Consider the following 23,478-nt stretch of genomic DNA (forward strand, 5'->3'; position numbering starts at 1 on the left):
CCTTCTTCCAGATTCGCTATCACTGCTCTTAGTGACTCCATCTTGAACTTGAATTTCTGTATGTACAGGTTCAAGGATTTCAGATTTAGAATAGGTCTTACCGAACCGTCCGGCTTCGGTACCACAAATAGTGTGGAATAATACCCCTTTCCCTGTTGTAGGAGGGGTACCTTGATTATCACCTGCTGAGAATACAGCTTGTGAATGGCTTCCAATACCGTCGCCCTTTCTAAGGGAGGCGTTGGTAAAGCAGACTTTAGGAACCGGCGAGGGGGAGACCTTTCGAATTCCAACATGTAACCCTGAGATACTATCTGCAGGATCCACGGGTCCACCTGTGAGCGAGCCCACTGATTGCTGAAAATCTTTAGTCGACCCCCCACCGCTCCTGAGTCCGCTAGTAAAGCCCCAGCGTCATGCTGATGGCTTTGTAGAACCCGGGGCGGGCTTCTGTTCCTGGGCAGGGGCTGCTTGCTGCCCTCTCTTACCCTTTCCTCTGCCTCGGGGCAGATAAGACTGTCCTTTTGCCCGCTTGTTTTTATAGGAGCGAAAGGACTGCGGCTGAAAAGACGGTGTCTTTTTCTGTTGGGAGGGAGTCTGAGGTAAAAACGTGGATTTGCCGGCAGTTGCCGTGGCCACCAGATCCGATAGACCGACCCCAAATAATTCCTCTCCTTTATATGGCAATACTTCCATATGCCTTTTGGAATCCGCATCACCTGACCACTGTCGCGTCCATAAACTTCTTCTGGCAGATATGGACATCGCATTTACTCTCGATGCCAGAGTGCAAATATCCCTCTGAGCATCTCGCATATAAAGAAACGCATCCTTTAATTGCTCTAAAGTCAATAAAATACTGTCCCTATCCAGGGTATCAATATTTTCAGTCAGGGAATCCAACCACACTACCCCAGCACTGCACATCCAGGCTGAGGCTATTGCTGGTCGGAGTAAAACACCAGTATGTGTGTATATACTCTTCAGTGTAGTTTCCAGCCTCCTATCTGCTGGATCCTTGAGGGCGGCCGTATCAGGAGACGGCAACGCCACTTGTTTTGATAAACGTGTGAGCGCTTTATCCACCCTAGGGGGTGTTTCCCAGCGCGCCCTAACCTCTGGTGGGAAAGGGTATAATGCCAATAACTTCTTTGAAATTAGCAGTTTTCTATCGGGGTTAACCCACGCTTCATCACACACGTCATTCAATTCCTCTGATTCTGGAAAAGCTACAGGTAGTTTTTTCACCCCCCACATAATACCCCTTTTTGAGGTACCTGCAGTATCAGAGATCTGCAAAGCCTCCTTCATTGCCGTGATCATATAACGTGTGGCCCTATTGGAAAATACGTTTGTTTCTTCACCGTCGACACTAGATTCATCTGTGTCGGTACCTGTGTCGACTGACTGAGGTAAGGGACGTTTTACAGCCCCTGACGGTGTCTGAGACGCCTGAGCAGGTACCAACTGGTTTTCCGGCCGTCTCATTTCGTCAACTGACTTTTGTAATGTACTAACATTATCACGTAATTCCATAATTAAAGCCATCCATTCCGGTGTCGACTCCCTAGGGGGTGACATCACCATTACCGGCAATTGCTCCGCCTCCATACCAACATCGTCCTCATACATGTCGACACACACGTACCGACACACAGCAGACACACAGGGAATGCTCTTATCGAAGACAGGACCCCACTAGCCCTTTGGGGAGACAGAGGGAGAGTTTGCCAGCACACACCAAAAGCGCTATAAAATGTATATAAACAACCCTAAAAGGTGTTGTTTCTGTTATATGCGCTTTAAATATATAAATATCGCCAAAATATGCCCCCCTTCTCTTTGTTACCCTGTTTCTGTAGTGCAGTGCAGGGGAGAGTCCTGGGAGCCTTCCTCACAGCGGAGCTGAGCAGGAAAATGGCACTGTGTGCTGAGGAGAATAAGCCCCGCCCCCTTTTCGGCGGGCTTTTCTCCCGGGTTTTGAGATATCTGGCCTGGGTTAAATACATACATATAGCCTCAATGGCTATATGTGATGTATTCTTTGCCATAAAAGGTATTAATTATTGCTGCCCAGGGCGCCCCCAGCAGCGCCCTGCACCCTCCGTGACCGTTCAGTGTGAAGTGTGTAGCAACAATGGCGCACAGCTGCAGTGCTGTGCGCTACCTTCATGAAGGCTGAAGAGCCTTCTGCCGCCTGTTTCCGGACCCACGATCTTCAGCATCTGTAAGGGGGATCGGCGGCGCGGCTCCGGGACGAACCCCAGGGTGACCTGTGTTCCGACTCCCTCTGGAGCTATGTCCAGTAGCCTAAGACTCCAATCCATCCTGCACGCAGGTGAGTTGAAAATCTCTCCCCTAAGTCCCTCGATGCAGTGAGCCTGTTGCCAGCAGGACTCACTGAAAATAAAAAACCTAAAAACTTTTTCTAAGCAGCTCTTTAGGAGAGCCACCTAGATTGCACCCTGCTCGGACGGGCACAAAAACCTAACTGAGGCTTGGAGGAGGGTCATAGGGGGAGGAGCCAGTACACACCATGTGATCCTAAAAGCTTGCTTTTGTGCCCTGTCTCCTGCGGAGCCGCTATTCCCCATGGTCCTGACGGAGTCCCCAGCATCCACTAGGACGTTAGAGAAACAGTGAGTTCAAATTCCTTAATGTGCACACCGACTCATAACTTTAACATGCTGCAAAAAGCTATAATTTATCAATGTGTTTTATTGTCATTAACCATTATTTTATAGGGTGTTATTTGCAACTACCAGATGTACAGTATATATCATATATTTAGGGCAAAAGAGACACAATGGAGCTCATGTAGATTTGGAATGAATTTATGTCTAAATCGTAAGTTTTGGGGTGCGGGCTAGACTGATCACGCTAATTCCAAACATAATGAGAGGTGCTACCATGCTGAGACTTGTAGTTCTACACAGAAAAAAATGCAGTTGAGTTATTTAATTATATTATATTATATTATTTTATTGTATTATTTTATTTTCTATGTAAAACCTAATAATATTACCTCTTACCTATTTAACACTCTTCACACATAGCTTATGTTTCTTAGTAACACTTACTAACACTTTAACCTCTCACTAATGTGGTACCTTGGAGCATTGGGCCTGTGCTGACTTGGCAGCGGGGGGAGTGTAGTTTCTTCACTCCCCCCGTCACTCAGCTCCATAACCCTGCATGCTAATATGAACGATATTGTCCATATTGGCTTGCAGGCATAAACGAGCTGGCACCAAGGATAAACGAGCGCGGGGCTGCGCATCGCTCATCGTTGGTGCCTACACACTGAGCGATATGAACGATATCATGAAAAACTGCTCCAAACCCTTTAATTCACTTTTTTTTTAGTAACCCACATCGCATTCCCCATACTTATAATGGGAAATGCGATGTGGCCAAATTTACTAAAAAAAAAATGTGAAAAAATACCGCAGTGTGCCCTGTGATAATCTCGCCAGCTCAGGTGCTGTGCTGTGACCCCGGTGCAGTAAAGTGATGCTGCAAAGTGGCAGTGCACTTTATAGCACCGGTGGTCACCGCAGCACACAGGATCCGGCGCCCAGCAGCCCAGCAGGAGAAGCGCGGACCGGCTCCATGGACTGGTAAATATATTGACCCGCTTGGTGGGGTTTGCGGTGTACAGGGGTAGTCGCGACAGGGGGGTCGACCAGGTGGCGGCAATGTCAGTGGGGGCGGCGCATGCGCAGCAGGACATCGGGGTATTTTTTACAAAAATACCCCGATGATGCTGCGGAGTGTCATCACAGGGACAGAGCAGACCGTAAGCTCTGTCCCTGCATGTGATAATTGATACATCCCTGCGATGTAATCAATTATCGCAGTGCAAGTTTGGCCGATTTTATCACCTGTCATCCGCATCCTGGATGCGGATGGTGATAAATAGGCCCCTTAGTAACTAACAAAGTCAAATTTACCATGCACCAGGAGAATAGAACAAGATGCAAAGATAAATGTAAAAAATCAAAAAATTCATTTAAAATTTTCAAAACAGAATTAGGTCATCCTTTTTGTCTCAAACAACTCAAAATATTATTTACCACACCATATCCTGCTGGGATACACTGATAGCTCCATGGCTGTCATATAACATATCAATAAACAGATTTGCATTCTTGTCGTGGGCTGAGTTGAAGTTGGTGACTACCCGGGCTGGAATTCCCAAACACCTAAGCACTGGAACAATACAGATATTATTTGGCTGTGATCTCTGAAAAAGTCAGGTGATAAAAACATTAAAGCAGCAATAAAAGTATATTTTTTCCAATATCTGTGTATATATATATATATATATATACACACACACACACACACACACACACACACACACACACACACACACACACGCACGCACGCACACACACACACACTATATATATATATATATATATGTGTGTGTGGGTGGGTGTGTCTGTGGGGGTGGGGGGGTGGGGGTGTATGGTGTCTGTAGATAAAGTGCACCTATTCCAAGCAATCTGTAGCAATTACTACTTATTTGGTTATTGCTAAACTTTCAGTAAATCTTAATAAGGCCATGGGATAGAGATAAAAAAAAAAAAAATCCCATTTTGGAAATTATTTTAACAACCTAAATCTCTGAAAAACTTCTGCTGCTGAATTCGTGTTTTGGTAAAAATAAATTTCCCCAGTAATGCACATTCTTGTAAATTTAATGCCAGGTCCCGATTCACCAACATCCAAAGTTGGGAGGTACAGTATGATAAGAAGGGATGACGTACTAAAGGAAATTTGCATACAGTACTACTGTATCTGATACCTTGCAAGCAGAAAAACTTCCCCTGGTGGTGATTTTGTGAACTCATTTTTTTTTTAAAGTGAATTTGTTTCCCATGGCCTTAGAATTACGTACTGAATATTTGGTGACATTCTGATATGTAGTCTTTGCTGTGGACTGCTTGGAATAAGTGAATTTGAATTATAGACACTATATACAGATGAAGCTGCTCTGTCCGGGCGCGTGGACGGAGACTCGCTCCATTCAGGTGAGTGGGGCGCGTCTCCGTCATGGACGGAGCCAAGACTAGCGTGGCTCCATCTGTATATATAGTGAAAAAAGCACAATTTTTGAGGTATGGTATTTGAGGACAGGTATATACGTATGTCCAAGGTTTCTGTCCTGTGTGTTTAAAACCCTAGGAAAGTGTTTGTAAATGGCTTGATAAAAACTATTTCTGTAAAAGCTGGTTGAGGGTTCCTGAGGTTATGGATGTAGAGTAAGGGAGGTCTCCATCCATTAGGCCCAGTCCGGGTCTTTAGGGCGTTAATCTCAGAGAAGGCTAATCAGTGAATACACCTGTATTAGGGTGGTCTTCACTATGCCGCCGGCTGGGATCCCGGCGACCAGCATATCGGCGCCGGGATCCTGACCGCTGGCATGCCGACACATATACTCCTTCTTGGGGGTCCACGACCCCCCTGGAGGGAGAATAAATAGCGTCACCATGCCCGCAGCGTGGCACACGCAGTGAACCCGCAAGGGGCTCAATAGCGCTCGCCCAGCTGTCGGTATGCCGGCGGTCGGGATCCTGGTGCCGGTATGCTGGCCCCCGGGATCCTGGCTGCCGGCCAATCATACTACACCCCTGTATGAGGGTGTTCAAAGCCTGTCAGTCTGAACAGGAAATCTCTCATTGGCTGGGGAGCAAGCTTGGCTGTTGGCTTGCCGAGGTACACTATTACTGCCTGAAGTGAGTGATACATTGTTTTGTGACTTGGACCATAGGTTCTCTTCATACATAGAGAGGGAAAACCTAATGTCTTGTTAGAGCCAAACAGGCTAGGATTTATGTTTATGTTTCATTTTTACTTTGTGGCAAACAAAAATAGCTGAGGCTATTTATACCAAATTTATGTGTTTGTTTTAATTCTACTTTAGTTATATATACACATACACATGCTCTCACATACTTTACATACTTTACATACAGTACATACTTTACATGTATTTATGTAGGTAGATATAGATTAGGTATATTAAGTCAATCCCATTATTTTTGGTATGCACATTTTTTGGTTTGCACATTATGGAGGGAATTCAATTAGCCCAGATAATTTTTTGCCAGCTAAAAACAGGACTTTACCGCATTTTTTTAGCAATCTAATTAGAGCCTGTTGTTAGTTCCCTGAAAAATTAAGTTTTCATGCGAAAACACATAGAATCTGTGATAAATTCACAGACCTATGTGTTTTTGCTGCCGTGATCACGAAAACAGGGAAATTGCTGAGGTCCCAAAAATAATGCAAGCATTGTACTTGCTTCGAGGGAAATTGGATAGCCCCGGGGAATCAATTAGCCCACCATCCATAATTGAATTTCCCCCTATGTCTGTGTTTAGGGAAGCCAATCCCGGGCCTTTTTTTCAATCCTGGGTATCGGGATTGAAAAATTATCAATCCCGGGATTCCCGGGATACCCGAGATTCCCGGGATACCCGAGATTGGGTTCAAGATTTTGACATTAAAATCTTCAGTGCCCCCCCTCTTTTCCGGATCCATCCAGTAAACAGAACTACTCACCATCCACTGTGAGTGCGGGCGGGTTCACTTTCTGCAGGCGGTGGGTTGCGAGGTACGGTCTGGGCAGCGCGGGCGGCTGGCATCAGACTTCGCAGTGTGACCTCTGACTTCACACAAGGAGGGAGCTGGGCAGCGTCTGAGCCTCCTGAGGACGCTCAATGCTGCCTGCCATTGAAAAACATGAGAGTTTTCTAATCCCGAAATCCCCGGGATTGGAAGCTCCAATCCCAGGATTGAATCCTGTCCAATTTTAGGCCTATATCCCGGGATCCCACCAATCCCGATCCCAGGATTGGCCACCCTATCTGTGTTTTTACCCGAGTCAGGTGCTACTCCTTGACTTAATATATTATACTTTGTATACAAAATTGGGTGAACCATTGACCTTACTAAATACAAGTTTATTATCAAGCATGTTAATAATTTTGCTACGGGTAACATTATTTATATATTAACATTATAATTCACTCACACAAAACCTATAAGAATAGGAGTGAAACAAGGTGTAAACAGTGCTACAACCACTTTCTCTTTATTTTTCTTACCAATCTTTATTTTATGGTATATGCTGCTTTTAATAATTATTTTGTAAATGTACCCATTTTGCATCCCTCTATGGTCATCAGAGGTGCAGCCTCAGGGATATTTCCTCTGAAAATATTGCACTAAGGGGGTAATTCAGAGTTGATCGCAGCAGCAAATTTGTTAGCAGTTGTGCAAAACTATGGGGGTAATTCCAAGTTGATCGCAGCAGGAAATTTTTTAGCAGTTGGGCAAAACCATGTGCACTGCAGGGGAGGCAGATATAGCATGTGCAGAGAGAGTTAGATTTGGGTGGGTTATTTTGTTTCTGTGCAGGGTAAATACTGGCTGCTTTATTTTTACACTGCAATTTAGATTGCAGATTGAACACACCACACCCAAATCTAACTCTCTCTGCACATGTTATATCTGCCTCCCCTGCAGTGCACATGGGCCCTCATTCCGAGTTGTTCGCTCGGTCATTTTCTTCGCATCGCAGCGATTTTCCGCTAATTGCGCATGCGCAATGTTTGCACTGCGACTGCGCCAAGTAAATTTGCTAAGAAGTTTGGTATTTTACTCACGGCATTACGAGGTTTTTTCTTCGTTCTGGTGATCGGAGTGTGATTGACAGGAAGTGGGTGTTTCTGGGCGGAAACTGGCTGTTTTATGGGTGTGTGTGAAAAAACGCTGCCGTTTCTAGGAAAAACGCGGGAGTGGCTGGAGAAACGGGGGAGTGTCTGGGCGAACGCTGGGTGTGTTTGTGACGTCAAACCAGGAACGACAAGCACTGAACTGATTGCACTGGAAGAGTAAGTCTCGAGCTACTCAGAAACTGCACAGAAAAATCTTTTCGCAATATTGCGAATACTTCGTTCGCAATTCTGCTAAGCTAAGATACACTCCCAGAGGGCGGCGGCTTAGCGTGTGTAATGCTGCGAAAAGCGGCTAGCGAGCGAACAACTCGGAATGAGGGCCATGGTTTTGCCCAACTGCTAAAAAATTTCCTGCTGCGATCAACTTGGAATTACCCCCCATGTGCACTGCAGGTGCGGCAGATATAACATGTGCAGAGAGAGTTAGATTTGGGTGGGGTGTGTTCAAACTGAAATCTAAATTGCAGGGTAAAAATAAAGCAGCCAGTATTTACCCTGCACAGAAACAATATAACCCACCCAAATCTAACTCTCTCTGCAAATGTTGTATCTGCCACACCTGCAGTGCACATGGTTTTGCCCAACTGCTAACAAATTTGCTGCTGCGATCAACTCTGAATTACCCCCTAAACTATGTAATGTGCAATGTGCTGCCCGGTATTTGTCAAAGCTGGATGATCCTTACCTGTGCAGAGCACACCACCATACACCCAGCATTGTCCATATTTCACAGGCTTGTATTCCTTGTAGTACCAGTCTTTTAGGATAATGGGGCTTCCATTCCAGCTAGTGGGGGATGTACCATCATCATAGAATCCGCTCCAGTTTTCCACAAGCACGCCATTTTCATCTTTACTATTTAACTTACAAATACAGTATGTACAGTAAGAAGCATAGGCAAAAATAACTTTAAATAAAATCTCTAGCAAGTTAACATAGGAATCATGGCCCGCATTGAGAGCATGTAGAGCAGAGATATTCAACAAGTGGCCCTCCATCTACTGTGGAACTGCACATCCCGCATTCCCTGACACAGGTTTGCCATTAGGGCATGCTAAAACAGTTGAAGAGCATGATGGGATGTGTATGTCAGGATCCAGGACTATTTCATGCATGCACTAAGAGTTCCTTGTAGCTTACCCCATGATCTGCAGGGGTTTTGGGATTTCTCTCAGTCTTGCAAAGCTCCATGCAGTATTCTGCTTCCTTGCATATGTTTGTGTTGTTCACTCCTGATTAAGCCACCAGTGTAGGAATTCCTCTGTGTGTGTAATTGGCAGAATCCTGCATACAGCATCTAGGTCTCTGTGTGCATTGTTTCCAGCAGCCATGTTACCTGGTCATCTAACTGGATTGTTTACCAATAGAAGTATAGAAGGTATATAAGTGTGATTCTGGGAACAGGAAGGGGCCTAAACAACTTTCTCCTTCAGTGCATGCTGTGTGTTGCTGCTCCAGGTTCTAGGCTCCACTCTGTGTCTCCACATCCTAGAGCATTTATTTCTACATTGTTCATCACCCAGAGTTATTCAACAGAGAACTTCTTCAAGTGCTTCCTCATGCTGGTGTGCTATCAGCAATCTCCAGTACTGCAGTGTATATCTCTATGTGTTCTCCAGTGGCAGTTACCATTGGATATCTCTTTGTGTTCTCCACTGCCGATCACCATTGGATATCTCTACTTGTTCTCCAGTGCGATCACCATCGGATACCTCTATGTGTTCTCCAGTGCCGATAACCATCGGATAGCTCTACGTGTTCTTCAGTTACTATCAATTGCTTCTTCAAGTACCATCGGTTACATTGATTGCTTCGTCATGTATCTCCTAGTTCTCCAGTGTCTCAAGTATCATCAGTCATTCTAAATATTGTCATTTGTTGTTTCTCCTGGTCCTCCAGGCAATCAGTGCCTATCATCTGGTTTTTGACGTTCCACCAGAGACTAATTCATATCTCACGGACTATCTCTAGCTATCCATCCTCTGACTCCTCAGCTTTTACTGGATACCTGTCCAGGGGGCTGCAAAGCCCAAATCCCCATAGGAGGGGGTCACTGGTGAAAACCTCCCAGTGGGTTAGACTCTGCACCTCTGGTCAGGTCTCGTCAGCATCCGGTAGTAGCGGTACTTTAGGAAGTCCTACATTTTCCCTCCTCGAGTATTGTGGCATTCCAACCCAGTATCCCTTTTCGCAATCATCAGCTAAGTTCACAGGGACCATGGACGTGACAGTGTAATTCAACAGCAGCTGGAGGGGCACATGTTCAATACCCCTGATGTACAGTAGAGGACAATTCCAGTTATATTTTAAATCTGGATTAACTAAGAGCTATTAAAATGTGAAAGTTGTTGTTGTCTAATGAAATTGGCTATTTTTTTAGAACTGGCACGGGGATGAATTTTTTATAGACTCAATCCATGAATGTTTCTGAGTTGCTCGACAACCACCAGGGACAAAATAAGGATTTATATTAGTGTTATTCTCTTCTTCTGCTAGCCTATTAGTATTATGATCCTTAAATTATATGGTGCCACAAGGGAATACAGCATTTTGCAAGGTACATTAATGGAAACAGTATGAACAAAAGAAGAAATGAAAGTGACTTTCTGTAAAGAACATTACAGGATATGGACATGCATTAGCAGTCATAATACTCAAATAAGGAGCAGTTTGGTAGAACCCAGGGAATTGTGCCTTTGTAGGAAGTGGGAAGGAGATGATGGTGTAGGTGAGGGAAGGAAAAACGCATGAGGGAAGAGAGCCCTGCTTATGAGAGCTTACAGTCTGAATTGTAGAGAACGAACGTGGTTGTGAGAACAATACTTGTAATCAGCCTATTTGCTTTGACACACACGTTTGGGCTGACTCTCCTATGACAAATCCTGCTGTACTACCAAGGTCAAGAGTAACCCCCCCTGGAATTATAATAAACCAAGAAGTAACCGGTAATCAGGGTTAAGTCAGTTTTGTCAGAGCATAGAATCACTATCAGGTATAGTGAATATATTCAAATAAACATGTTAATTAGAGCTTACCGTGGCAATAAGAATCCTGCAAACATACAGTGGGTCATTCCTCTGGGCGACATCTGAATTTGGGTCTTTATGGTAATTAATGCTGCGATCCAAAATAGCAAAGCAGATTTCAAGTATGCTTCTTTCAAACTACAGACATGAAAATACAACACAGAAAACGGAGTTATGGAAAATTCCTCTTTGAACTCATTAATGATACGCAGTACAGTAATTAGACAAGCATACTGATAAATTGTGAGCATTTTCAAGCTACAGCTGTGTCAATGTTAAGCATGTTACAAATTTTAACACTATTGAAAATATCTTGGTGGGTTCTCATGCAGATATATCTTGCATAATTGTAAAGCAATTATATTTCAGGATTTCTAAAACATTTGCAATAGCAAACTAATATTATTTCCAATATAATCCCACTTCTACATTACCTATTTTTATTTTTAAATTACTACTTTAATACCTTGTTTCTCATTTAAATAAGGAGTATTTTGTTGAAAGTGCTATTCTGTACACTTTAGCAGTTATATACAGTACCATAGGATTTATTATCATTGGTGGATCAATGGCTGCGTGGTGGCTCTTATGCAGAGGTCAGGTGCCCGTACATCAGGCTGGGCGATGCCCCGATCCCCTGACCTGCTGAAAGCGCCAGTCTGCTGTCCGGATCAATCGATCGACGACCATCGATGATCGGTGATCCGTCATAGGATCGGTGAAAGTGAACATGTTAAAAATTCTCGCAAGATACATTGTTGCTGCAGACGCCTGTGTTTGGTGATTTATCAGGCTGTTTTGAAAGCCCCAGGTGGTATCCGGACTATAGATCTACATTAAAAAGGTCTCTAGTGAATAGGTCTACCACTACTGTAATGGTAGACTTGCATTAGGTCGACAGGGTCAAAAGGTCGACATGTAAAAGGTCAACATGGCCAAAAAGTCAACGTGGTCCAAGGTCGACGTAACAATGGTCGACACACATGGTAGACACAAGTTTTTTTTAAATTTCAACTTTTTCATACTTTACCAGCCACATGGACTACGATTGGGAATAGTAACCTGTGCCGGGTTCAGCGGTAGCAGAGCGAGGCACCTTGCCTGAGCCATGCGAGGGGACATAGCACACTAAAGGGGCTTGTTTGGGGCAGAAAAGTGACAAAATACCAAAAAAGAAAATTGTGTCTACCTTTTTTGTGTCGACCAGATACATTTCAACCTTTTGACCCTGTCGACCCTTTGAACCTGTCGATCTTTTCTACTGTCTACCTATTCTATGTCGACCTTTTGACCCTGTCGACATAATGCATGACTACAATGTGGTAAACCTATTGACTGTAGACCTTTTCAGTGTAGATCTAATAATTCACACACACCCCGGATCAACTAAAGGCAAGACTGCCGTCCATTCACCAGAAAACTACCATTATAGAAGATGCCACTAAACATGTGAAGAATAGAAACCACCAAATTAATCAAGAGTTGGTTTTGCAAACAACCAGAAAAAAGCTTAAGAACCCCCCCCCCCCCCAAAAAAAAAAAAAAAATACTGAGATGATAGTGGCAATGCAGACAGGTTGAAAAGCATTCTGTTTTAGCAAATCAGAGTTTGAGGAATCATAAAACTTAATCCGGTGTCAGATGTGAACGCAAGTTGTGGCTTTTTTGGCAATAAATGCTCCTTTTTGTAGTGCACTTACTGCACAAGTCTTTTCATGATGCACATCTGTTTTTCTTGTCAATCTTCACTTATGACTCCCTATGACATGGGGATTGGAATGGGTGTTGGAGGAAGCGTGTTATTCAGCATGGATGCGACTGTACAACAATTGCGATTGCAAAAATTAGGGATGCCCCCCTGCAGCCGAAGCTAGGCTGCATATGCAGAGTGTCGCCACCATTTTTTACATCAGAGCGACTGCATTTGACATCACGCAGCCACCCCAAAAATAACCAGCCCCCATTTTCCCCGTGCTGCCCCTGCAATGGTCCATCACCACCCCTCGCCCAGCAAACGCCTCTGCCTGTCAATCTGACAGAGGACTTCACACCCATTGCAAAGCAATCGCATTCGGCGGTCCTGCGCGTGCACATTGGCACCATGGAGGTTAAATTGCAGTCACGATGCGTCCTGAATAACCCCCAAAGTACAGTAAGGGCAAATACCCCTAAAAGATGCAGATGTACCTATTTGGTGGGACATGACTCTGGTACTCAAGCCCAGGTGCATGTCGCTAGCTGATGACAATCACGTTTGCATCTTTGATTCTACAAATGCATGTTAGACAATCTAGTTAGGCATATGTTGTAAAATTGCTGCAGATGCATCTTATTGTGGGATTACAGTGCACTGAACACGCCTTTAAAAAAAAAAGAAAAACATTTCCTACTCTGTTCGGTAAGGGGAAGGGGGCTGATATATATATTGTTGTGAATTTTTTTTAAAAAGGTAACATTTTATATTTGGCTCTTGTTTAATTTACATTTCAGTGCCTCCAAGCAACTTTAGTTATTTTCTACAATTTTCCTGCCATTTACTGTAATGTGTATGCACTGTGTAGTGTGCTTTCAGTATCTTTTGTGTTCACATGAGTGGGCTCTGGGCAGACATATAATATACGGGTATGAGCGGGCCCTGAGCAGGCATATTAGGGTATGAGGAGGCTCCAAGCTAGCATATAAGGTCATTAGAGAGTTCTGGGCAACATATAAGGGTATGAATGGGCATATAAAGGGGCATGTGAGTCTGTGGACTGGCATATATGAAAATGAGGGTGCTCTGAGGCATATAGAGGCATTAGGAAGCTCTGGGCTGGTATATAAAGAGACTCTGGGGGCTCTTTATTAGAGCATAAGAAACTGGCTCTAAATTTGAAAAATATAAATCCACAACACAGGAATATTTATAAAATATAGTAAGCAAAGTACCTGATTGTAGCACCAAGGCAGTGGCACAATTTCATTTTCGGACCCCATAAATATGACTCCTTTTTCATTTAGCACGTATTCTTGTCTCTGACTCTCGTCTGCTAGAAAAACATCGTCACCTATAATGCACATGTTAAATTAAATAAAAGTTAAGTAATCACTCCTAGTACCAGTGGGCAATGCACCACAATTCTCAGTTTTATAGACTTTGTAGCATTGCACCTTGTGCCCATGGGTTGAAGAGCAGATAGAATCTACCAATAGGCTTTGGAGACATTGTCAGTGTGTTGTTGGTGTTGCTAGAGATATGCAGATAATATAATCCAATGACAGCATCTGGAGGGCTGTTTATAGTCATAGTAACAGCATTAGAATTGTTCGATGTCAAAACTGAGTTCCATGAATTCTTATTTTCACTCCCATTCAGTGGAAATACTGCTTTTGTTTTGGATGTCTCTGATGGCGATGGACCTTATATAGAGAGAATAAAGACAGGTGTGATGTGACACATTCATCTACTCTTTATCATTATCAAATTCACTTTTATTTATATGCATTGAATGCGCTATGATAAGTTTTATTTCCATGCAGCTTTATATAGAGATACTGTACAACATGGCTGTTATTAGAGTTCAAGACACTTGCAAGCAAAGGGCTTGAGTACCTTAGTAAGGTGGATTTAGAACTTATTTGTTAAAGTTAAAAGTTTAGGTATTCACATCTTACTTCAGGTCCGTTTTAATGTACACAACATTCTCATCAGTTACCTACTTACATCATTTAAAATTGCTTGGTTAATCAGAGAAAATGTAAGGAACTAACAGCAGTGTTGTTTTAGCAGCGCTCATCAAGTTCTAACACTACCGTATATTTTACATTAGTTTTTTACTAAAAGTAATTATATTCTCTAGGCCGCATATAAAAAAGGCCTAAGATAACAGCCTGTGATTAAAGACCTCCACACAAAAGACTTCCAGCTGGATCAATGTCAAATGAAGAGAATGCAATGTTATAAGTAATTTATAAACACCTTTAAATGTATTACAAGTTGACTCTCCCATATTCAAATACATAATTTTTATTAAGTGAGATAATAAGATTTTAAACCTACCGGTAAATCTTTTTCTCGTAGTCCGTAGAGGATGCTGTGGACTCCGTAAGGACCATGGGGATAGACGGGCTCCGCAGGAGACATGGGCACTTTAAGAAAGACTTTAGGTATGGGTGTGCACTGGCTCCTCCCTCTATGCCCCTCCTCCAGACCTCAGTTAGAGAAACTGTGCCCAGAGGAGACGGACAGTATGAGGAAAGGATTTTTGTTAATCCAAGGGCAAGATTCATACCAGCCACACCAATCACACCGTATAACTTGTGATATACTAACCAGTTAACAGTATGAAACAACATAGCATCAGTCCAAGACCGATGAAACTATAACATAACCCTTATGTAAGCAAAACTATATACAAGTCTTGCAGAAGTAGTCCGCACTTGGGACGGGCACCCAGCATCCTGTACGGACTACGAGAAAAAGATTTACCGGTAGGTTTAAAATCTTATTTTCTCTTACGTCCTAGAGGATGCTGGGGACTCCGTAAGGACCGTGGGGATTATACCAAAGCTCCCAAACGGCCGGGAGAGTGCGGATGACTCTGCAGCACCAATTGAGCAAACAGGAGATCCTCCTCAGCCATGGTATCAAACTTATAGAACTTTGCAAAGGAGTTTGTACCCGACCAAGTAGCAGCTCAGCATAGTTGTAGTGCCGAGACCCCTCGGGCAGCCGCCCAAGACGAGCCCACCTTCCTAGTGGAATGGACCTTGACCGATTTTGGTAACGGCAATCCAGCCGTAGAATGTGCCTGCTGAATCGTGTTACAGATCCAGCGAGCAGTAGTCTGCTTTGAAGCAGGGGCGCCAACCTTGTTGGCTGCATATAGGACAAACAGTGCTTCTGTTTTTCTGACACTAGCCGTTCTGGCCATGTAAATTTTCAAAGCGCTGACTACATCAAAGGACTCGGAATCCTCCAAGTCTCGCGTAGCCACAGGCACCACAATAGGTTGGTTCATATGAAAAGATGACACCACCTTAGGCAAGAATTGAGGACGGGTCCGCAATTCCGCTCTATCCATATGGAAAACCAGATAGGGGCTTTTATGAGACAAAGCCGCCAATTCCGACACTCGCCTAGCCGAAGCCAAGGCTAATAACATGACCACCTTCCAAGTGAGATATTTTAACTCCACCGTTTGAAGTGGTTCAAACCAGTGCGACTTAAGAAAACTCAACACCACGTTAAGGTCCCAAGGCGCCACCGGAGGTATAAAAGGAGGCTGAATATGCAGCACTCCCTTCACTAAAGTCTGAACTTCTGGGAGAGAAGCCAATTCTTTTTGAAAGAAAATGGATAGGGCCGAAATCTGAACCTTAATGGAGCCTAATTTTAGGCCCAAATTCACTCCAGTCTGTAGGAAGTGAAGGAAACGGCCCAAATGGAATTCTTCCGTAGGAGCATTCCTGGCCTCACACCAAGAAACATATTTTCGCCATATACGGTGATAATGTTTAGCTGTCACGTCCTTCCTAGCCTTTATCAGCGTAGGAATGACCTCATCCGGAATGCCTGTTTCCGCTAGGAACCTGCGTTCAACCGCCATGCCGTCAAACGCAGCCGCGGTAAGTCTTGGAACAGACAGGGCCCTTGTTGCAATAGGTCCTGTCGTAGAGGAAGAGGCCACGGATCTTCTGTGAGGATTTCCAGCAGATCCGGATACCAGGTCCTTCGTGGCCAATCTGGAACAATGAGAATTGTTCTCACTCCTCTTTTTCTTATTATTCTCAACACCTTGGGTATGAAAGGAAGAGGAGGAAACACATAGACCGACTGGAACACCCACGGTGTCACTAGGGCGTCTACAGCTACTGCCCGAGGGTCTTTTGATCTGGCGTAATACCTCTGTAGCTTTTTGTTGAGGTGTGAGGCCATCATGTCTATCTGGGGGCAGTCCCCACTGACTTGCAATCTGTGCGAAGACTTCCTGATGAAGTCCCCACTCTCCTGGATGCAGGTCGTGTCTGCTGAGGAAGTCTGCTTCCCAGTTGTCCACTCCCGGAATGAACACTGCTGTCAGTGTGCTTACATGATTTTCCGCCCAGCGAAGAATCCTGGCGGCTTCCGCCATTGCCACTCTGCTCCTTGTGCCGCCTTGGTGGTCTACATGAGCCACTGCGGTGATGTTGTCTGACTGGATCAGAACTGGTTGGTCGCGAAGTAAGGTCTCCGCTTGACGTAGGGCGTTGTATATGGCCCTCAGTTCCAGGATGTTGATGTGAAGATAAGTATCTTGACTTGACCAAAGACCTTGGAAGTTTCTTCCCTGTGTGACTGCTCCCCGACCTCAGAGGCTCGCGTCCGTGGTCACCAGGATCCAGTCCTGAATGCCGAGCCTGCGGCCTTCTAGAAGGTGAGCACTCTGCAGCCACCACAGGAGGGATACCCTGGCTCTGGGGGACAGGGTGATCAACTGATGAATTTGTAGATGTGACCCGGACCACTTGTCCAGTAGGTCCCATTGGAAAGTCCTCGCATGGAACCTGCCGAAGGGAATGGCTTCGTATGATGCCACCATCTTTCCCAGGACTCGAGTGCAGTGATGCACTGACACCTGTTTTGGCTTCAATAGGTTCCTGACCAGAGTCATGAGTTCCTGAGCTTTTTCTATCGGAAGATAAACCCTTTTCTGGTCTGTATCCAGAATTATGCCCAAGAAGGTCAGATGAGTCGTAGGAACCAACTGCGACTTCGGGATATTGAGAATCCAGCCGCGTTGCTGTAACACCTTCAATGAAAGTGAGACGCTGTTCAGCAACTGCTCTCTTGATCTCGCTTTTATGAGGAGATCGTCCAAGTACGGGATAATTGTGACACCCTGCTTGCGCAGGAGCACCATCATTTCCGCCATTACCTTGGTGAAAATTCTCGGGGCCGTGGAAATCCCAAACGGCAACGTCTGAATTGGTAATGACAATCCTGTACCGCAAATCTCAGGTACGCCTGATGAGGTGGATACATGGGAACATGAAGGTACGCATCCTTTATGCCCAGATATACCATAAAATCCCCCCCCCTTCCAGGCTGGCGATGACCGCCCTGAGCGATTCCATCTTGAACTTGAACCTTTTCAAGTATAGCTTCAGGGATTTTAAATTTAAAATGGGTCTGACCGAACCGTCCGGTTTCGGGACTGCAAACAGGGTTGAGTAATATCCCATCCCTTGTTGAAGTAGGGGAACCTTGACCACCACCTGTTGAAGATACAATTTGTGAATTGCATTTACCATTAGCTCCCTTTCTGGGGAAGAAGTCAGCAGGGCCGATTTGAAAAACCGGCGAGGAGGCACCTCTTCGAATTCCAGCTTGTAACCCTGAGAAACAATTTCTATTGCCCAGGGATCCACCTGTGAGTGAACCCAGATGTGGCTGAGCCCCAGCGTCATGCGGTGGATTTTGTAGAGGCCGGGAAGGACTTCTGTTCCTGGGAACTAGCTGTGTTGTGCAGCTTCTTTCCTCTGCCCTTACCTCTGGCAAGAAAGGACGCACCTCGTACTTTCTTGTTTCTCTGTGACCGAAAGGACTGCATCTGATAATGTGGTGCTTTCTTAGGCTGTGAGGGAATATAAGGCAAAAATTTTGATTTACCAGCCGTAGCTGTGGAGACCAGGTCCGAGAGACCTTCCCCAAACAATTCCTCACCCTTGTAAGGTAAAACCTCCATATGCCTCTTTGAGTCGGCATCACCTTTCCATTGCCGGGTCCATAGGACTCGTCTAGCAGAAATCGACATAGCGTTGATTCTAGAACCCAGTAGGCCAATGTCTCTTAGAGCATCTCTCATATATAAGACAGCATTGTTAATATGACCCCGGGTCAATAAAATGGTACCCTTATCAATTTCCGTCGATAAGGTACCTATCCACGCTGCTACAGCGCTACAACCTCCAGCCGACACTATTGCCGGTCAGAGTAAGGTACTAGAATGTGTGTAAATGGACTTTAAGGTAGCCTGCTGTTTGCGATCAGCAGGATCCCTGAGGGTAGCCATATCTTGGGATGGCAGCTTTACTCTTTTGGAAAGCGTGTCCACGCTTTTTTCCCCCCTTGGGGAAGATTCTCACCGTATCCTGTCCTTAGTCGGTTAAGGATACACCCTAAGAATCCTTTTGGGAATCTGCAGTTTCTTGTCTGGAAATTCCCAAGCCTTTTCAATAACTCGTTCATGAGATGGGGGAAAGGTTACCTCAGGTTTCTGTACCCTATACATGTGTACCCTCGTGTCAGGGACAGGGGGTTTCTCTGTGATATGCAAAACATCTTTTATTACAATAATCATATATTGAATACTATTTGCCAATTCTGGCTGTAACTTTGCATCATCGCAGTCGACACTGGAGTCAGAATCCGTGTCGGCGTCAGTGTCTACTATTCTGGATAGTGGGCGCTTTTGAGACCCCGGAGGTCCCTGTGACATAGGGGAAAGGCAGGGTTTGACGACTGTACATTCCCTAGACTCAGTGCAATAAATTCGCACTAAATTCGCACTAAAACATTAGCACTAAAACATTCCACATATCCAACCAGTCAGGTGTCGGTGTTGCCGACGGAGACACCACAGTCATTAACTCCACCTCCTCCCTATGAGAGCCTTTTACCTCAGACATGCCGACACACGCATACCGACACACCACACACTCAGGGAATCCTCTTATCTGAAGACAGTTCCCCCACAAGGCCCTTTGGAGAGACAGAGAGAGAGTATGCCAGCACACACCCAGCGCTATATGACCCAGGAAAAAAACACACAATATGTTTACCCAGATAGCTCTGTAATCTTTATTTTTGCGCCAAATTATGTGCCCCCCCTTCTTTAAAACCCTCTTTCACTGTGGATAAGCAGGGGAGAGTCCGGGGAGCTTCCTCTCAGCGCTGTGCTGTGGAGAAAATGGCGCTGGTGAGTGCTGAGGAAGAAGCCCCGCCCCCTCAGCGGCGGGCTTCTGTCCCGCTAAAATATATAAAAAACTGGCGGGGGCTCTTTATATATACAGTACCTAGCTGTATATATCTTATTTTGCCAGAAATTGAGGTTATATTGCTGCCCAGGGCGCCCCCCCCTGCGCCCTACACCCTTACAGTGACTGCCGTTTGTGTGTGCTCTGTGGGAGCAATGGCGCACAGCTTAACTGCTGTGCGTTACCCCAGTGAAGATCTGAAGTCTTCTGCCGCCTCTGAAGTCTTCTTTCTTCTCATACTCACCCGGCTTCTATCTTCCGGCTCTGTGAGGAGGATGGCGGCGCGGCTCCGGGACGAACTCCAGGGTGAGACCTGTGTTCCGACTCTCTCTGGAGCTAATGGTGTCCAGTAGCCTAAGAAGCAGAGCCTTGAAACTCACAGAGGTAGGTCTGCTTCTCTCTCCTCAGTCCCACGATGCAGGGAGTCTGTTGCCAGCAGGTCTCCCTGAAAATAAAAAACCTAACAAAATATACTTTCTGACAGGAAACTCAGGAGAGCTCCCTGTAATGCACCCAGTCTCCTCTGGGCACCGTAGTAAACTGAGGTCTGGAGGAGGGGCATAGAGGGAGGAGCCAGTGCACACCCATACCTAAAGTCTTTCTTAAAGTGCCCATGTCTCCTGCGGAGCCCGTCTATCCCCATGGTCCTTATGGAGTCCCCAGCATCCTCTAGGACATAAGAGAAACTGTAGTGACACTTTTGCTTTCTGGTTATTCAAAATACACAAACTTTGTTTCATGCACATAATTATAAAAAACTATTGTATAAGATTACCTTCAGGCTTTGTGAATAAGGTGTATATGAAACATAGGGATTGGTTCAGCATCCCGCCGGTCAGTATGCTGGCAGTCATGTGACCGATGTCAGGATCTTCAATGTCAAGATGCCGCTGTCAGTCATGTGACCGCCGGGATCCCTATCTGTGTTTAGGCTTGGTTCCCATCCCCAAGATAGCTCATTATGGTATGCAAACATTCCACAATACGGAAAAATACTATATCCAAAATACCTCTGGTCCCAAGCATTTGAAGCATAGTAACACAGAGAATATGTTTTAGAGAAAGAATAAATGAAAGTCTTCTCTTTCATTAGTAGTATTCCATAAAGGCATGTTCACCTGAAATGTGAGCGTACACCTACAGATGTGATGGCCGGATTTTTTGTTTATTTTTTGTTTTACACATAATTAGTTGTAAATCACACTGTGTATGAGCCTAAAAATAGGAAAAATAGTCTATTTAGGATATTTCAGGTGCGGAACAGGACTATAAGGAAATACGTATGGACCAGTGGAAATATTTTCATGTGTAGGCAGCTTTTGCTTTGTAATAAGGGTGGGTACATACTATGGGGTATATTTACTAAGGTCCCGATTTTGACCGAGATGGTGTTTTTTCTTCAAAGTGTCATCTTGGGAATTTACTAAACTCAAATCACGGCAGTGATGAGGGCATTCGTATTTTTTTGGAAGTCCTAGGAAAAAATTACGAATGAATACACCATCAGTCAAATACGCCTGGAATTTGGTAGAAATCGGTCATTTACTAAAAAGTGCAAATCGCAAACACTGCCGACAATAGCCCAACACTGCCGTGAAAAAATACAATTAGTGAAAAAGTGCTAAAAAAAAACAGACCTGCGTTTTTTTTTACCGTGTTCGGATAGGCATGCACGGATCCATGAGATCCGTGCATATTTGTCAGTGGGAAGGGGTGGGAAAGTGTTAATTTAAAAAAAAAAAAAATGCGTGGGGTCCCACCTCCTAAGCAAAACCAGCCTCGGGCTCTTTGAGCCGGTCCTGGTTGTAAAAATATGGGAAAAAAAGTGACAGGGGTTCCCCCATATTTAAACAACCAGCACCGGGCTCTGCGCCTGGTCCTGGTTCCAAAAATACGGGGGACAAAAAGCGTAGGGGTCCCCCGTATTTCTGAAACCAGCACCGGGCTCCACTAGCCAGATACATAATGCCACAGCCGGGGGACACTTTTATATTGGTCCCTGCGGCCCTGGCATTACATACCCAACTAGTCACCCCTGGCCGGGGTACCCTGGAGGAGTGGGGACCCCTTCAATCAAGGGGTCCCCCCCTCCAGCCACCCAAGGGCCAGGGGTGAAGCCCGAGGCTGTCCCCCCCATCCAAGGGCGGCGGATGGGGGGCTGATAGCCTTTTTGTCAAAATTTGAATATTGTTTTTGAAACAGTACTACAAGTCCCAGCAAGCCTCCCCTGCAAGCTGGTACTTGGAGAACCACAAGTACCAGCATGCGGTGGAAAACCGGGCCCACTGGTACCTGTAGTAATACTACTAAAAAAATACCCCAATAAAAACAGAAGACACACACCTTGAAAGTAAAAGTTTAATACATACATCCACACCTCCATACACACATACTTACCTATGTTCACACGAGGGTCGGTCCTCTTCTCCATGTAGAATCCATGGGGTATCTGTTGGATAAATTATACTCACATAATCCAGTGTAGTTCGGTCCTCTTCTTTTCTATTTGTAATCCACGTACTTTGCAAAATAAAAAAACAAATACACGACCACGCACTGAAAGGGGCCCCATGTTTTCACATGGGACCCCTTTCCCCGACTGCCAGGAACCCCCCCTGACTTCTGTCTAAGAGGGTTCCTTCAGCCAATCAGGGAGCGCCACGTTGTGGCACCCTCCTGATTGGCTGTGTGCTCCTGTAGTGTATGTCAGGCAGCACACGGCAGTGTTACAATGTAGCGCCTATGCGCTCCATTGTAACCAATGGTGGGAACTTTGTGGTCAGCGGTGAGGTTACTTTCGGTCAACCGCTGACCACAAAGTTCCCACCATTGGTTATAATGGAGCGCATAGGCGCTACATTGTAACACTGCCGTGTGCTGCCTGACATACACTACAGGAGCACACAGCCAATCAGGAGGGTGCCACAACGTGGCGCTCCCTGATTGGCTGAAGGAACCCTCTTAGACAGAAGTCAGGGGGGGTTCCTGGCAGTCGGGGAAAGGGGTCCCATGTGAAAACATGGGGCCCCTTTCAGTGCGTGGTCGTGTATTCGTTTTTTTATTTTGCAAAGTATGTGGATTACAAATAGAAAAGAAGAGGACCGAACTACACTGGATTATGTGAGTATAATTTTTCCAACAGGTACCCCATAGATTCTACATGGAGAAGAGGACCGACCCTCGTGTGAACATAGGTAAGTATGTGTGTATGGAGGTGTGGATGTATGTATTAAACTTTTACTTTCAAGGTGTGTGTCTTCTGTTTTTATTGGGGTATTTGTTTAGTAGTAGTACTACAGGTACCAGTGGGCCCGGTTTTCCAACGCATGCTGGTACTTGTGGTTCTCCAAGTACCAGCTTGCGGGGGAGGCTTGCTGGGACTTGTAGTACTGTTTCAAAAACAATATTCAAATTTTGACAAAAAGGCTATCAGCCCCCCATCCGCCGCCCTTGGATGGGGGGGACAGCCTCAGGCTTCACCCCTGGCCCTTGGGTGGCTGGAGGGGGGGGACCCCTTGATTGAAGGGGTCCCCATTCCTCCAGGGTACCCCGGCCAGGGGTGACTAGTTGGGTATGTAATGCCAGGGCCGCAGGGACCAATATAAAAGTGTCCCCCGGCTGTGGCATTATGTATCTGGCTAGTGGAGCCCGGTGCTGGTTTCAGAAATACGGGGGACCCCTACGCTTTTTGTCCCCGTATTTTT

General features: G+C 45.2%; 1 protein-coding gene across 1 annotated transcript in view; it reads right to left on the reverse strand.

The window, feature by feature from the left end:
* The window catches only part of LOC135055926 (protein-glutamine gamma-glutamyltransferase E-like), a 226,952-nt gene that overhangs the window by 34,486 nt on the left and 168,988 nt on the right, over nucleotides 1-23,478 (reverse strand). Inside the window, exons 3-7 of the mRNA XM_063960528.1 lie at nucleotides 13,928-14,176; nucleotides 13,706-13,824; nucleotides 10,787-10,915; nucleotides 8,437-8,614; nucleotides 4,077-4,212 (exon numbers count right to left, since the gene is read on the reverse strand). Coding sequence (XP_063816598.1) covers nucleotides 4,077-4,212; nucleotides 8,437-8,614; nucleotides 10,787-10,915; nucleotides 13,706-13,824; nucleotides 13,928-14,176 — 811 coding nt within the window. The remainder of the gene's footprint in view (nucleotides 1-4,076; nucleotides 4,213-8,436; nucleotides 8,615-10,786; nucleotides 10,916-13,705; nucleotides 13,825-13,927; nucleotides 14,177-23,478) is intronic.

The sequence above is a fragment of the Pseudophryne corroboree genome, chromosome 3 (genome assembly GCF_028390025.1).
Source record: "Pseudophryne corroboree isolate aPseCor3 chromosome 3, aPseCor3.hap2, whole genome shotgun sequence".
Lineage (NCBI taxonomy): Eukaryota > Metazoa > Chordata > Amphibia > Anura > Myobatrachidae > Pseudophryne > Pseudophryne corroboree.